The following is a 17,357-nucleotide window of genomic DNA, read 5'->3' on the forward strand; positions in this document are numbered from 1 at the left end:
TATATAGATATATATATATATATACACACACACACACACACACACACATACACAGACGCAGCTGCTGTGGAAAAATATGCTAATACCTGCAAGAGGAGTCTGAAGGAAAGAGACGCCTTCTGCCGGCATCTCCGATCCCATGTCTCCTGGAGATGCAGGATTGAATCAACATTGCAACCATTGGTCGCGATGTTTGCAGCATTGGCCATCTGAGTAAGCCTAAGTTATTGAGAATGGCCACCTCCTGCCTGCTTGCGAGGCCAGTAAATCTGCGCCAGAAAACACAGACATTGGCCTCAGCACTCCCTGGCAGGCAGCGAAGCCTCGTCCCCACCCTTAAACGACCGCAGCATGTCAATCATGCTGCAGTTTGGGGGCACGTGAAGAAAAGGTCATGTGCATGCACAGTCCCCCAGCCACTGTAGTTGTATGCAAGCCAAACAACAGGATGCTCCTACTGAATTCATGATTGACCTGAAGCTTTCACACTACTATTTTACATTCAAATGGCAATATTTTGAACAACTAGATGGTACAGAGATGTGGTCAAATATGGCCCCAGTTGCGTTAAAATCTACATAAATTACTGTGAGTGTCAATATATCCTACCAAATTATGAACAGCATGTTGTCTATTATAGATGTTATATTGACAACATATTCCTTTTATGGCCCAGTACAGAAGTGAAACTCCTAGCCATGTGCAGGGATATTAATTTACTCAATTGTTCGGTGAGGTTCATTATCAAATTTTGTGGCAAAAATTAAGGAGGAGGATCACTTCATTATAAAAAAAAATAATTAGTTTCCAATGAAAAATGTTTACCTCATTCAAAATTTTTAATTAAAAATAATATTAATAATACAGATACACTAAAAGCTGACCAGTATCATTCCAGTATTGCTGAATGTTCTTTTTTTACAAAGGGGTTACAAACAGAAGAAAGTGTAAGATTTTTTTCTCTAGAGCCCAGGTTCCCAGTCCAGGTTTTAAGCATACAGATGCTTGACCATAGGTGACTTAATTAGTACCTCAGTCAATTTGATTTAACCACCTGTGTAAAACCTGAACTGCTGGGGTGCCTTGAGGACCGCGTTTGGGGACCTCTGCTCTAGAGCACATAATAAAGGTTTTGAAGGCAACTTCCAAAGACAAAAGCAAATCAAGATTTTTTAATTAAACACCTGCTATACTATAGCCTCCAATATTATTAAGCAGTCAATTAACAAACATTGGCTGATTGTAGCAACAGACAAGAATCTTCCTTCATTGTTGAAGGACAAGTTGGCAAGAACCTTGAGGAATGAATAGTGCATGCTGATTGTGAAGAAACCTATAACCCTTTAGTGAATCTTTGCTGCCATCAGCCAAACCTGGATGCATCAAAAGTAGTAGATGCACCACATGTAATAGCATGTTAACCTAAATACACTTCCAGAAAATACATACGAAAGCTATAGACAATATGGCATTAACATTTTCTAAACTCATTGGATCTTACTATCTCTTTAATTTACTATCCATGTAGACTGGCTTAAAACAATTTGCAAAAGATATTTGCTATTTACAGATCTTCAATCAGGGCAAAATGTAATCTGAGAAACACTTTTTTGAATATGGCCCATTAGGCCTCCGGTATTTGTTGTATTGAGATTGATAATATACTAGCTCTCCAGAAAGAGGGGAGCAGATAGAGAATATTATTATTATATTATTAATATAATGGAAATCTTTGTGGATCCATTAATTGAACACAATGTCACCACTTGGTCCTAATATGGAAGACTATGTGACCACTAAGTTGTCTCTACTGTTGATTTGATTGCTTTAGCCTTAGGGAAATGACTGTCCAAGCTATGTAGTTGGTTTACTCTTACTAACATTTCATCCGTTTACTAAAATCAATTATTACTATTGTATCTGGTATGGGATTACAAATGCCACGTTGTTTTTGATGAAGTTTTTATCTAAGGTCCATGATACATGATTGTTACTGAAGCAGCCATATAGGTTTCCTGCTCTTGCAGTATCTTTAAAATATTTATTTTTATAGTACCTTTATTTCAGTTGGTATTTTTTATTCCTTTATTTATACGTAATCTGTTTTCCACATATACATTTTTTAAATAAAGCTTTTATTGAAATTTATGTTGTTGAGAATGATTGGGCATTTCTGTTGTACTGGTTTTGCTTCAAAACTTTTCTACATAAGCCAGTAAGGGTTCAGTCTACCGGCAGTATTTCATACCGATCCCCTGCTAACAGTGCGTAGAACTTTTAACTGTAAATACTGTGTATTTCCACTTTAGGGTCCATAGGGGGTCCACAGGGATGACCATGGGTATAGGTTGGGAACCAAATTAAAGGATGCACTGGGTCCACTCTCCCTATAACTCCGCCCCCAAGCCAGAGGCACCTCTGTTTAAGTTGGTGCCCGGCCGGAGTCGGGTTACCGTTATCGCAGCGGGGGGCTGATTAGCAGCCCCATAGCTTATTTTATTTTTATGAGTTCATAGGTTTTTAATTTACTTTTGGACTCTTCAATGCGGCAGCGTTGAACTGTCCATAGGACGTCCAAGTTGCCGCTCCGTCACCCCGCCGGCGCTGAGACGCCAGTACAGATCTGGGGATCTCAGTGGGACCCCAGAGTCTGTACTAGCCGGACTCTGCGGGCACCACGGACTGCTGCCGGATTGATGGGGAGCAGGTAAGGTCGCAGGTCACTGCTTGCGGTGATCCACGCATTTAAAATGCAGTCCAATGCCACCAGTTTCTGGGGACAGACCGGAAGCGCTGGCAGTGGCGGCGGGCTCCTCCTCCATGGAGGCATACCCCGCGTGTCCACTAGACCACCAGGAACTTCACGATCGGTGCTGGGAGCCGGCGTCCCGGGGGTTAATAGCCAGCCAGGGGAGGAAGCCTTCCCTGTTGTAGCGGCTCCTCCCCTCAGCTCAGCGCGCCTTTCAGTAACTATAGTCTGGCCTCGCTGAGCTGCTTCCTCCGCGGGCCATGCTTCCTCTGAGGTCTCCTGCGGCCATTTTCTCTCTGTGGTGCACCAGAAATCTCTCAGGATGGCAGTTGGTCCAGTCCCCCTGTGTACCTCACCATTAGGTCAGTGTACGCAGCGCTATAGCCTTCCCAGACACTGAATCTGGGCAGTTGAATGTAGCGACATTGTGCAGGATATTATATGAAATGTTTAAGTGTATATATATATATATATATATATATTTCTGCATTGTATGTGACTTATGCTAGTGCTGTCTGTGTTTTTTCTCTCACCTGTCAGTATATATCTATCCCTTTTCTTTCTATCTGCCCTAATACAGGTGTACCTAGGATGGTTCTGAGACCTCACACGATACTGCACCCTTTTTTTGCTATCCTGCCTGTCATGTGCTGCAGGCATACCTCCCAACATGACCCTCTCCAGGAGGCACACAATGCTCTGGTCCTGGACTTCCCTGGTAAGAGGTGGGGCTGCAGCGCAGTTCAAAATTCAAATAGGGGAGTAACACCAACTGTCATTTCACACGCTGCCAAACATCACTGGCTGGGACTCACTGGCAGTTGGTGTGATTCCCCTATTTGAATTTCGGACTCGACTGCAGCCCCAGCTCTGGAGCCGCCACCAATCATAAATTACCAGGGAAGTCCATTGTGTCCCTCCTGGAGAGGGTCATGTTGGGAGGTATGTGCAGGTGTGAATGCAGAGGATTTGACTCGGAAAGGTATGAGGTGCCGGGCTCTTTTCAGAATCCCCCTGGGGCAGTTTGCTTCTCAAGACACTGACCTCCCTTGCGGATCGCCTGGCGGCCCCCATAGTTATAACCCACTATGGGTTGCTTCAACATACTACCCTTCCCTCTCAGGGTATATCGCAGTTCTTGCAATTACCCCTGTGACACAGACTATGCTCCCTACCGGGGTTTTTAATATTCCCTCAGGTAACAGTCTGTCATTTCTCTGGCAGGTACTACCACAACAGCCGCCCTGGGTGGATGTTGTTTCTACGGGACACAAAATGGTGTAATAAACGCCCTGTGGTTACTGCCCAGTTTGCACTGCTGTCTAACACAGATTGTCAGCCAAGGGTGCACTAGATGAGGTGTCGGACTCCTTCACACGAGGGGGTGCCTAGATCATGGTCATGTCCATCCTGGTTATAGAGGATGTTGAACCTGCACCTAAAATCAAAAACACCCTCAGTTTAAGCAATTAAAGTGTCTTCGGCTTTTTCCCCCTCTCTGACCAGTGGGTGGATCACATGGCGGAGGTCGGGCAATGGCCGGATAAGAGGTATCACAAGATCGTTGGGCCTTATATTCCCCATTCTCTGTGGGTCATTGCAAGTAATAGGAATCACCTCCTGGGGTGGATCCTCATGTTATTTGTCTGATTAAGAGTGCTACTACGCCTCCCATCCTTGCCCGGATGGATTCTACGGAACCGTAGGTGGTAACTTTGCCTGAAATCAAATCGGTAGCTCAGGTTTGCTATGCCACAGCAACTACCAGTTTCCAGGCTCTGCCCTTTGGAATGTCCATAGCCCCACCGTGGTTAACCAGATTTATGGCTTTTATTACGGTCCACCTGTTCAGGGTGTCCAACTGCTCCCATATCCGGACGACCTCCTGTTCTTTACAGGATCTCCAGGGTTCTTAAAGCCATTTCCGGTTATCCATTGCTTCCCTTCACTAGCAAGAAGGGCTAATCAACTTGGAAAATGTCCTCCCTGAATTCCTCACAGGATATGATTCATGTGGGAGCCCTGCTAGATTCTCAGAATCGGAGAATCTTTTCTGACATCAGACAAGATCTTCACTTTTTAACTACGAGTGCGCAGATGTCTCCACAGTTGACAAGTGTCTATACACTCTGTCATGTGGGTTCTGGAATCCAGGGTGTCTACCTTCGGAAGGGTGATATATGCTCAGTTCCATTCCAGGCCTTTGCAAAGACTGATCCTCTCCAGATGGAACGCTTTTTTCCATTGGATCACTATTTAGAGATGTCCTCTCCGTAGATGTGTCTGTCTCTATCTGGGTGGTTATGGCCATCTCATCTAGGTTAATCCTTACTCCGGCGCCAGTCTCGGAGGTGCGGTGACCGGTCCGCACTCCTGTTGGGGCTGTTGGACGTCTGTCGCTTCCGCCCTGCCCATTAACTTGTTGGAACTTTAGGCTGTTTTGGGCCCTCACTCTGGCCTAACACAGGCTTCATGGTGAACCTGAATCGGTTCAGTCCGACAGTGTCACAACAGTGGCCTACATCTAGGAGACACTGGTCGTTGGGTAGCAGTGACGAGAGTGTCACACATTCTGAGATAGTCCGAGAGTCTCCCCCCGGCCATCTCTGCAGTGTTCATTCCGGGAGTTCTCCATTGGGAAGCAGACTTCCTCAGCCGTCACGACGTGCATTCCGGGGACTGGTCTCTTCTCCTAGAGAGGTTTCAACTCCTAGTGAGCAGAGGGGGTCTCCCAGAGGGGGTCCTCATGGCCTTCTGACTCTATCACACACTACCGGTATTAGAGTCCAGCTCTCGAGGTACTGAAGCAACCTTCGGTTACGCATTGTCAGTGCAGTGGTCCTTCCACTTTGTGTACCTGTTTCCTCTGGTCTCCCTTCTTCCTTGAGGTCTTCAGAAGTTTTTCAATTGTAATGGAGGTGCTGTCCTGCAGGTGGCTCCTGATTGCCCCAGACATCATGGGTACTTAGATTTTCAGAGTCTCCCAATCGATACTCCATTCCTGCTGCTTCACTATCCGGACCTGTTGTCTCAGGGTCCTTGTTTTGCCCTGGACCTGGATTGTTTGTCTTTGACTGCGTCCCTACTGTGGTCCTAAGGCTTCTCTGGCTTTGTCATCATTGAGATGTTTAGAGTACTTAGAGCAGCTTTTGCTGAGATCTACCACAGACTGTGGCATACATAATTTTTATGGTATCGTACCTGTCGCTACGATCCTCCGGTGTTTAGGATTTCCCGAAATTCTGGCATTCCTTCCAGCTGGCTTGGGTCCCACCCTCCGCCTGGCCTTTCTGACAGTGCGGATCTCTACACTGTCAGTATGGTTCAGATGTGGAATTGCTCCACTCTCTGGTATCCGGTTCATCCTTCAGGGTGTTTTCTGGATTATGCCTCCCTTTGTCCCCCCTAGGGGCTTCATGAGATTTAGTAGTGGTTCTTCGTTCCCTCCGGGGAAATTCATTTGAACCACTGGCTGGGACAGCCATTACATGGTCTATTGCTTAGGCTCTCTCTCTCTTATGGCGTTTGCATCTGCCAGGAGAGTGTCGGAATTGGGAGCGTTCTCATGTAGCTCCCTCTTCTGGCTGGTTCACCATGTCAGGGTTGTGAGTTGCACTCGCCCTGTGTCTCTTCCTAAAGTGGTTTTTAGGTTCCATATTATTCTGGTACTTATGGTACTGCCATTCAGTCTCCAGTCCTCTCGGCTGGTGTGGCCTCATTGACTGAGATCCGGCCTCTCCAGATTTATGTGATCCGTTCAAGCTCCTTAGGGAAATCAGACTCCTTATTTGTGGTCTGGGATTTCTGGTGTTCACAGGACAGGTTGGCTGGCCTATAACCAGATGTTGGCTGGATGGCTTCGTATGTCTTTCTCAAGGGCCTACACATAGGAAGGCCTTTCTGTTTCTGTTGATGCTTGTTTTCCTTGGGCCGTGGGCCCCTCGTGGGCGGCTCGCTGTGGCGCCTTGGCTGTTCTGCCTTGCAAGGTGGCCATGTGGTCTTCTGTCCACACCTTTTTAAGGTTCTATGCATTGGTTTCCTTTGCCTCTCAGGATGCTTCCTTTGGGCGATGGATTCTCCTCCGGCCTTTGGCTACTTACAAACTGATGTGCCTCTGGCTTAGGGGCGGGGTTATAGGGAGAGTGGACCCAGTGCATCCTGGGAGCTGAAAGCTTTAATTTGGTTCCCAACCTATACCCAAGGTCATCCCTGTGGACCCGATGGACTTCGTAGAAACAGAGATAACAAAGGTAAGTTCTTACCATATCTCTTGTTTTTTCAATGAACCCAATTAAAATCACAAACCTTAGCATTAGGAGGAACAAAAAGTACTTACTTTTACAGAACTGGGCAGTTGTGGACCAGTTTTTGTCTGTGCAAGTTATAGTATTTTTTATATTAGGATCACGTTCATATCCTTGTTTGCAATAATACCGCACAGTCGTGCCACTGAAATAAATAGGTAGGCGGGCAGAGCTCTCATCAAGTTCTGCATAATGAAGATCGGGAGTCGGAGAAACACACACGGCTGAAGGAGAAACAGCAGTCCATCAATCTTTGCAGTATAGGACATATTAGTGATAATAAACATGCAGAAACGTAATGAGGCAAATTCAGACATGGCATAAATAATTGGTAAAATACAGATGGTTTATATATTACATTTGAAAAATAGTCTAAAAACTAAAAATTTATTTGTTGTATACACAACACGCACTTGTCATGGGAAAGTTGTGTACATTCACATCTATGACTCCCTCTAAGCAGCTGATTGAGGACTTGAAATAAAAGACAATGGATTGATACAAACCAGAAGAAACCCATATATTTGGCACCATCTCTTCTAACAGAATTTAAATCTACCTTTCTGTTATTGTGTTAGGAAGTTTTCTTCACTGCTCCTTATAGAACTCTTCTAGCTCAGAGATATTCCTAGGTCTGCTAATATGTACTGAACTTTTCAGAGTCTGGGGACTGTGAAGGTTGTTCCAAAACTTTAATCTTTAAATCACCTATGAACTGGTTTGGAATATTATTGGAAATATTAATTATTGGAATATTGGGGTTTTCAGCTTGTCGTCATTGACCTCACTTATATTTGTTCATATTTAGAAGACACTCTTACTTCCATCTGGAAAATATTTATAATACACAACACTTTGTTCCAAGCTTCTGCCTTATCCAAGCACTGTTTTCTATCTCAGAGGTTGGAAACATTTACATGCAGAACATTCTCATTTAAGTAATTCTGTGCTGTGGAACACTACACCAGTGTCATCTAAACCTTGGAATAGGTTCCAGGGGCAGTTTAAGAGTGTAGGTTTCCAGTGTGCAGCCTCCTTGCGGGCCCCCTCCTCTCCTGCAGTGCAATAGATTCTGGCTTCGTGTCTGAGTCACCTGCGCATGGGGCCTGTACTATGTACTTGGAAATTCTCTACTGCGCATGCACTAGACTGTGAAAACGGCGCTACGCCATTTTCCCTGTGATTTCTGTTTGCAGTGTTGGCCAATGCACTCTGGAGCGATATGTACATGTCACGCCTGAGGGTTGCTTTTGAGTTGGAACAGGCGTGGGAGACTTGAAAGATGTGGATGAACATAGGTGGTTTGAACCAGGACCTACTCATGTATAGATGTGAGGAGGTGAAGATGCGGCAGTGGATGATTAGCCTGAAGCCGAGAACAAGAATAGAAAGAACAGAAAGTCTTTATTGAACAGCAGGTTGGAATGGAACTGAATGTATAATACTGAATGAAAGAGCAGAATTGGATTGGGACCGATGATGCTGGATTGAGAGCTGGATCGGTTTGAGACCGATGTTGATAATTTGAAAAACTTGATGGAATTGAATCCGATGTTGATGAATTGATGAACTTAATTGATAACAGTCTGATGTTGGAAGCATCGGATGAGACCGACGGTTGAAGGTATTGGTAGGAACCAATGGTTGCTGTAAGAACAAGTTTCAGTGGTAAATCCAGACTGGTGTGCAAGATGGTATAGGAGAACTTGTTTACCAGATCTAGGAACTGGATATACAACGGACTGGGACTGTTCTGATACAGAGTACTTGGAAGCTCAGTATTGAGCTGTAACTTCAGCAAGAAGTGATGTTGTACTGGCCATGAGAGCCAGTCAAGGAATGGAATTTATAGGAGTGGATCCCCAGGGATTGGATGCTGCAATCAGCTGGTCTGGGAGCAGCAGTCTGAGTGGAGGAAGAGTGTCAGGTGACCGAGTCCAACATGGCTGCTCCCATACTGTTGTTCTGGTGGGAACTCTGGCATGCAGTTTGTATACCATCATGCTGGGGAAACACGCTGTGAGCAAGTGACTGCGGAGAGCCATCTCCATGTTCAGTGACAGGACACTGAGCAGACAGGACAGGACTAGACTTCAGTACTAGCCGGGAGCGATGTACAGCATGAGCGGACCTCTGTGCTATCCGGGAGTTATGTACAGCGTAAGCGGACCTCAGCAATAGCCTGGACAGGCACCGGAGAGGTAAAAAGGTATTTTTTTTAAGTGTCCGGAGCGTGACAGTATAATTACAATGGTGCACGGAGTGCTGTGTGGGGCCCCCTGGACCAAGGGGCCCTATGTTTCACAGGCCAACAAGCCACTAACTCAGATTTAATTGATTATTGCTGGGAAAAAGCAGAAATGGAAAAAGGTGCCATAATAAAAAAAAAAAAGAATGTGATCAATTGTAAGAATCAATAACTTTATAGTAAACTTGAAATGGATGTTACCTGAATGTACATGCGGTCATGTGCATCTGCGCAATTAAATGAGTCCAGTGGTGGCAGTGAAAAAACAAAACAGTAATCACATAATTGGACAGTGTGACAGATAGGGTACAGGGCAATGCTAAATTTAAAGGATAGTATTGAAAAAGGGGGTTGTTTCCAAACTGGATTTTGCAGTATTGTATGGAACAAGAAAAACTTCAGACCTTTGTTTCTAAAACAATTCTACATAATGCTTATACTTTACTGGGTGGTGGTGGTGGTGCTGCCAGTGAGTAATAGTAATATGAACATAAACATGAAAAAAAAAAATTCACTTGGTGGAGCACTCTTATGTTTCCAATATATACAAAATCTAGTTAAGTAATATACTGTATTTATGACCCTTTTAGCTCTTGTGTTCCCTTTCAAATCTTACTTCCTAGTGTTTTGCCATATTGTATATATATTTAAAAGTCCCAGGTACTGTATGTTGTGAATGGATACACTTGCCCTGATTCAGACCCGGTCGCATGCGCTGATCGCTCGCAACCGGGTCGATGGTGGCCTACAGCGCATGACGGAGCCGGCTCCGTCGTGCGCATGCGCGAGACCCGGCTAGCGACAGGCACTCCGTCGCTCCGGGTCCCGCAAAAAAAGGGGGCGAGCTGTCGATGTTGAGTGACAGCTCGCCCCCTTTGGTGGGCGGGCCGGGGGGGTGGCTGCCCAAACAGGTGTTCCCATGAGAACGCCTGTCGTTTGAGGGCGTCCCCACTGACATCACGAGTGATGTCAGTGGAGAGATTCCAGCTCTGTTAGAGCTGAAATCTCTCTGGGGCTTGCGGCCACGATACCCTACCACAAGGGTCTCGTCGCAAGCCTGATGGTCGCGATGGTCAAGATATCATCACGGCCAGTCACTGTAGCTGTGGGTGGTCACCCACAGCTATGCGAGCAGCCAGGAGGCCGTTCTAAAAAAAACAAAAAAAACTCGGCCCTGACTCAGAGCGAGCGCTCTGTCAGAGCGAGCGTCTCTGAATCAGGCCCACTGTGCAATATTGTCTGTCATTGTTATAAGGTAACATTGTCAATGTTAGAAGATATGATCCACATTTAATTTTAACCCAATCAGTATTAAAGTCAGGTGTCAGATAGATTAATTATGCATGTCCTTCAATACAGTGTTCAGGGTCCATTGTTTAATTATGCTAACAATGGTTCTAAAAGAGTATTACACCACACATGAATAAGTAAGTAAGCAGGCTGACTAAATGTAACTTTGGTATTGTATAGATGCAAGTTAGCTATTGTTATCTGATTACTATTTCAACACAGGTTTAGAAGGCAACCGGGATGAGAAGTGAAGCTGGGTACACAATAGGTCGAAGGGTCGGCTGAATGAACTATCTGACAATTGGTAAGTGCATACACACTTACCAATCGTCTGTCCGATGTGCCGGGCTTGACGTCACAATTAGATGGGCATTTAAATATACCCACCCAATTGAGCTGTCACTCATTGGCGGGTCCCTGCAGCATGTGTTCGGGCGATCTGCCGGTCGCCCGTACACACCAGCAGATGACCGATATATCTTTCAGATATATAAACCATTTGCTGTGCTGCAGGGCCAGTCTGATATGTCTGTGAACGTTGTCGTGCACCGACATATCAGGTGTACACAACCTCCAATGTACTATATCGGCTGTTCACTGAAACGGAACATATTTCTATCAGTGTGTACCCATATTGAGAACTAAATGTAATCATTATAGGCAGGCCATTGTTTATTGTATTCTGGGACGTCTGAGATGCTCTGAGATGGAGCGAAGCGGATCACACCGCTGAAGCATAAGGCTATTCTGAGAGGATAAGACGGGACTACCTACTAGTATTGGGATGTTACTCACTGGCCTTGGCTAAGAGGTGACGCTCTGCCAAGAGTTTGTTGTGGGGCACATTCCGTTGTAATTAATTGGTTTTTGAACACTTATCCTGGACCTTGACTTTGCTTTAGCGATCTCATCTACAACCCTGCTAAATACATTTGTTGGCTCATTGGCAGTCTGCCTATCCACGGGACTTTTGTGGACACATTGCTTTATTTGTTGTATTTTATTATTGCCAAGAGTGTTGTGCTGTATTTAACCCTATTTTACAGAATAAAGCATCATCATCTCTCCCGTTTAATGACTCCTGGCTACCCGTTCATCAGGTATTCTCCTATACAATTTTTATATATTCGGTACTCTCATGGAGGTGGTTACACTCAGCTGAGTCCTGCACTGTTCATAAAAAGAACTCAGACTGTAGGGAGTTAACCCACAACATACTTCCTTCATTGTAGTCAGCATATAGGTGGGTACTCTCCTTTCGCGCTTAGAGCCTGAGTCAGACATGAACTAAATGCCAATGTTTTCGCAAATGGGAAATGTTTTTTCTACTGCACCTGCATCAGAGTTGCACTGCACATGTGCAGCAATGGTCTTGTGACGGCAATTGCACAGGGGATTTATTCACAAAATGACTGACAGGGATCATTTGTGGGCATTAACTGGTGGTTGGCAACTCAATCGTAGGCATGTCGCTACTGTTTCAAGGGCATGTTACACCAGCAATCGTCTATGCTGCTGTTTAGGCTCCAGCAAGTTCCACCTGCCATTCTGCGCGACCATAGGGTTACTAAGGTTCGTAGATCGACCAATACGCCTCCAATGGTTGCATTGTCTAGCACAAGTGTTAAATCTGAGACGCCGAATGTGGGTGTCTTAGTAAAAATCCCGGCGGCTGCTGCATTGTCATAGTTTTGCATAGTTTCAGTTTCTGAATCAGGCCCTATATAACAGTGCTGATCATCTTGGCTTGAGACTCACCCCTGCAATCGTTATCCCAATTCATTAATTTTAATTTACAGCCTTTAGTCAAGAATATTCCAAGTTTAATCAAACACTACTTTAAGTTAATATTGAACTGTTCCATCTAAATGTTGATTTGCACAATCCTCTGGTGGTTAATATGTATGCTTTAAGCCTTAATACCATTATCCTTCATTTGGATGGTGTTGAGGTAGTTCATAAACATTTCATCTATATAATAAACGAAAATGGCATGTCCTGAGACTGGCATGATGTGGAAGAGAGAGAGAAGGGGGAGACGCGGCAGGGAGATGGGGGGAAGGATCTTCGACTCCGCATTCGTTGGGTCCAATAAACTAGCTGAAAATAAACACCAACAGGATATTCCTTGTGAATTCATTACTGACCTGATGTTTTAACACTACTATTTTACATTCTACTGCCCAATTTTGTACAACTAGATGGTGCAGAGATGTGGTCAAATATGGTCCCAGTTTAAATCTACATTAATTACTATGAGTGTGAATATATCCTACCAAATAATGAACAGCATGTTGTCCATTATAGATGCTATATTGACAAAGTATTACTATTGTGACCCATTACAGAAGTGCAGCTCCTAGCCATGTGCAAGAATATTAATTCACATGATTGTTCGGTGCGGTTCATTATCAACTGTTATGGCAAAACTATTCACTTTGACCTTGGAATCATTACGGAGAAGGGTCACTTCATTATAAAAAACAATCAGTTTCCATTGAAACAAGTTTACCTTATAATAATATTTTTTTTAAACTCTGCAGACATTTTGAATAATAATAATAATAATAATAATAATAATAATAATACGCTAAAAGCTGACTAGTAACATGCCAGTATTGCTTTTACAAAGGGGTTAAAAACAGAAGGAAGTGTACATTTTTTTCTCTAGAGCACATAATAAAGGTTTTGAAGGTACTCGTACAACCTCCAATGACCACAGCAAACAGAGATATTTAATTATTACCTGGTATACTATAGCTTGCAAAATTATGAAAGAGCCAGTTAACAAACATTGGCCAATTGCAACAGACAAGAATCTTCCTCCATTGTTGAACGACAAGTTGACAAGAACATTGAGGAATGAATAGTGCATGCTGATTGTGAAGAGACCTATAACCCTTTGGTGAATTTTTGCTACCATCAGCCAAATCTGGATGCCTCAAATGTAGTAGATGCACCACATGTAATAGCATGTTAACTTGAATACACTTCCAAAAAGTACAATAGTCTGAGAAGTCTGTTGCCAGACACTATTTAAATATTGCAAATTAGGTCTCCAGTCTTTGTTGTATTGTGACTGATAATATACCAGAGCTCCAGAAAGAGGGCAACAGACAGAGAATATTATTAACATAATGGAAATCTTGGTGGATCCATTAATTGAACATGAATTGGTCTCAATAAGGAAGACCTCTTATTTGTCTCTACTGTTGATTTGATTGCTTTAGACTTTGCGATGTGATTGTCCATGCTATGTTGTTGTTTTATGCTTACTAACATTTTATTAGCTTTCTAAAAGCTGCAAACGACACTCCAGGGCCATGAGATAAAGATGAGGTAGATAGAAAAATGGCTAATGGGTGGTAAAGGACCCTGGTGACAGTGCGTAGATCCTTTAAATGTAAATAATACTATGTATTTTTTTTTCTTCAATTAACCCACTTAAAAACACATACCTTAGCAGTAGGAGGAACAAAAAGTACTTACTTTTACAGAACTGGGCAGTTGTGGACCAGCTTTTGTCTGTGCAAGTTATAGTATTTTTTATATTAGGATCACGTTCATATCCTTTTTTGCAATCATACTGCACAGTCGTGCCACTGAAATAATTGGGTAGGCGGGCAGAGCTCTCATCAAGTTCTGCATAATGAAGAACAGGAGGAGAAACACACACGGCTGAAAAAGAAACAGCAGTCCATCAATCTTTGCAGTATAGGAAATATTAGTGAGAATAGACATGCAGAAACGTAATCAGGCAAATTCAAACATGGCATAAATAATTGGTAAAATACAGATGGTTTATATATTACATTTGAAAAAAAAATCACAAATCTAAAAATGTGTTTGTTGTATACACAACACGCACTTGTCATGGGAAAATTGTGTACGCTCACAACATCTATGACTCCCTCCAAGCAGCTGATCGAGGACTTGAAACAAAGGCCCTCATTCAGAGCCGCTCGCTATCTGCGGTCGTTCGTTTTCTAAAAAGGGGTGGCTATTCAAATGAACCGTTCGCACTTTGCGGTCTGTTCACGCCTCTAAGTCTGAACGAGCGAGCAAAACATGCGAACGTAAATTTGAAAAATACGCTCCCTGGCCGCTCGCACCATACGTCATGTCCGCTATTTATTAGATTAATCGAGTACATCGACCAGCGTATGAACTGCTCGCTATTCTTGTGGTTGGTTTTTTCAACCACTATTTTGCGAGCAGTTCTGACTATAAAACAACCAAGTGACGTTGTCAATGACGCTGCTGGATTAATTATGCACTCCCTTAAAACGCCCGTTTTGACCTTTAAGCACGCCTGCGATCGGATTTCCACTCCCCGTTTTCAAGCACCTTCCCCTGTTACCACCCACATACGCCTCATTCTGTCACTCAAATTATCAGGCATTCGCTATTTTGCGAGCACATGAATTTCGACCGCACTGACTGGTTCGCGCATGCGTATAACAATCCGTACGCATGCGCAGTTGGGCAAACATCGCTCGGAGCAAACGAGCTGCCGCTTACGAGCGGCTCTGAATCAGGCCCAAAGACAATGGATTGTTACAAACCAAAAATGTAATCTTTAAATAACCTATGAACTCTATGGTTAATATTAAGGTATGTTTTGGAATATTATTAGAATTATGAATTTTTGGAATATTGGGGATTCAGCTCTTAACTGACTTCACTTATAGTTGTTCATATTTAGAAGCCATTCTTACTTCCATCCAGACAATATTTCATTTTCACAACACTGTTCCAAGCTTCTGGCTTATCCAAGCACTGTTTTCTATCTCAGAGGTTGGAAACTTTTACATGCAAAACATTCTCATTAACATAATTCTGTGCTGTGGAGCACTACACTAGTGTCATCTAAAGCTTAGAATATGTCATTACAATAAGACTGCATGTGTGCTCGGATTTGTATACCAACCCAGAGATTTTTTAGGCCTATCATATCTTGCCTCAACTTCAACAATTTTACTTAATTTGCATTTATATTTTAATAATGAGTCTGATAGTGAAAACTCCTAACTCAAAGCATTTAGATTAACTTGTTATAAATTTACCCTGCATTGTAAAACTTAATTATCTTTATTTTCAGGTCTTCAGCCCACATTAGTAATGTAATAATTAAAAGCAAGAACAGTATATTTAAAATCTACCTTGTGTTCCCTTTCAGTCTTCCATGCTGATGTGTTTGCCATATTGTAAATATATTTAAAAGTCCCAGGTATGTTGTGAATGGATACACTATGCAATTTGTCATTTATTGTTAAAGGGTAATATTGTCAATGTAAGAATATATAATACATATTCCATTTTAACCGAGTCAGTATTAAAGTCAGGTGTCAGATAGATTAATTATGCATGCCCTTCAATACAGTGTTCAGGGTCCATTGTTTAATTATGTTAACAAGGGTTCTAAAAGAGTATGTTTAAACCACACATGGATAAGTAGTAGGCTGACTTAACTTTGGTATTGTATAGATGCAAGTTAGCTATTATCGGATTACTATTTCAGCACAGGTTTTAAATGGCAACAGGGTTGAGAAGTGAAGCTGGGTACACAATAGGTTGACAAGTCAGATGAATTAACAATCAGACGATTGGTAAGTCCATTCACACTTACAAATCGTCTGCCCGATGTACCGGGCTAGACGTCCCAACTGGGCGGGCATTTAAATTTGCCCATTAAATTGAGCTGCCGCTCATCGGCGGGTCCCTGCAGCATGTGTACGGGTGACACGGGGTTATAAAAGGGTGGGTACTCTCCTTTTGTGCTCAGGACCAGACTCAGAGATGAACGCAATGCCAATGTTTTCGCAAGTGGATGATGTTTTTTCTACTGCGCATGCATCAGAGTTGCACTGCACATGTGCAGCAATGGTCTTGTGATGGCAATTGCAGAGAGGATTTATTCACAAAATGACTGACAGTCAGGGATCATTTGTGGGCATTAATTGGGGGTTAGCATCTCAAACGCAGGTGTATCGCTACTGTTTCAAGGGCATGTGACACCTGCAATCATGTATGCTGCTGTTTAGGCTCCAGCAACTTATTTCCACCTGCCATTCTGCGCGACCATAGGGTTACGCAAAGGTTCATAGATCGACCGATGTGCCTCCAATGGTTGCATCGTCTAGCACAAGTGTTAAATCTGAGACGCCGAATGCGGGTGTCTTAGTAAAAATCCTGGCGGCTGCTGCATTTTCACAGTTTCGCACATCTGCTGTGTATGGAATCGCAGCTGCAACAACATTTGCATCAGTCACTGAATCAGGCCCTATATCACAGTGCTGATCATCTTGGCTTGTGACTCACCCCTGTAATCATTATCCCAATTCACTGATTTTCATTTACAGCCTTTAGTCAAGAATATTCCAAGTTTATTCAAACACTACTTTAAGTTAATATTGAACTGTCCCATCTAAATGTTGATTTGCACAATCCTCTGGTGGTTAATATGTATGTTTTAAGCCTTAATACCATTATCCTTCATTTGGATGGTGTTGAGGTAGTTCATAAACAGTTCATCTATATAATAAACGAAAATGGCATGTCCTGAGACTGGCATGATGTGGAAGAGAGAGAGAAGAGGGGGAGACGCGGCAGGGAGACGGGAGGAAGGACCCCCTCGACTCCACAATCGTTGAGTCCAATAAACTGGCTGAAAAAAAATACCAACAGGATATTCCTTGTGAATTCATTACTGACCTGTTGTTTTAACACTACTATTTTACATTCTACTGCCCAAATTTTGTACAAC

The 17,357-nt window shown here is 43.3% G+C and overlaps 1 protein-coding gene across 5 annotated transcripts in view; it reads right to left on the reverse strand.

Moving 5' to 3' along the window:
* The window catches only part of LOC148516718 (zona pellucida sperm-binding protein 3 receptor-like), a 200,861-nt gene that overhangs the window by 46,242 nt on the left and 137,262 nt on the right, over positions 1-17,357 (reverse strand). For all 5 annotated transcript variants that reach the window (XM_088479634.1, XM_088479636.1, XM_088479632.1 and 2 more), the window contains 2 exons: positions 14,081-14,269; positions 7,086-7,277 (listed from right to left, as the gene is read on the reverse strand). In XM_088479634.1, coding sequence (XP_088335760.1) covers positions 7,086-7,277; positions 14,081-14,269 — 381 coding nt within the window. The remainder of the gene's footprint in view (positions 1-7,085; positions 7,278-14,080; positions 14,270-17,357) is intronic.

The sequence above is a fragment of the Taudactylus pleione genome, unplaced genomic scaffold (genome assembly GCF_031769625.1).
Source record: "Taudactylus pleione unplaced genomic scaffold, aTauple2 ptg000242l, whole genome shotgun sequence".
Classification (NCBI taxonomy): Eukaryota; Metazoa; Chordata; class Amphibia; order Anura; family Myobatrachidae; genus Taudactylus; species Taudactylus pleione.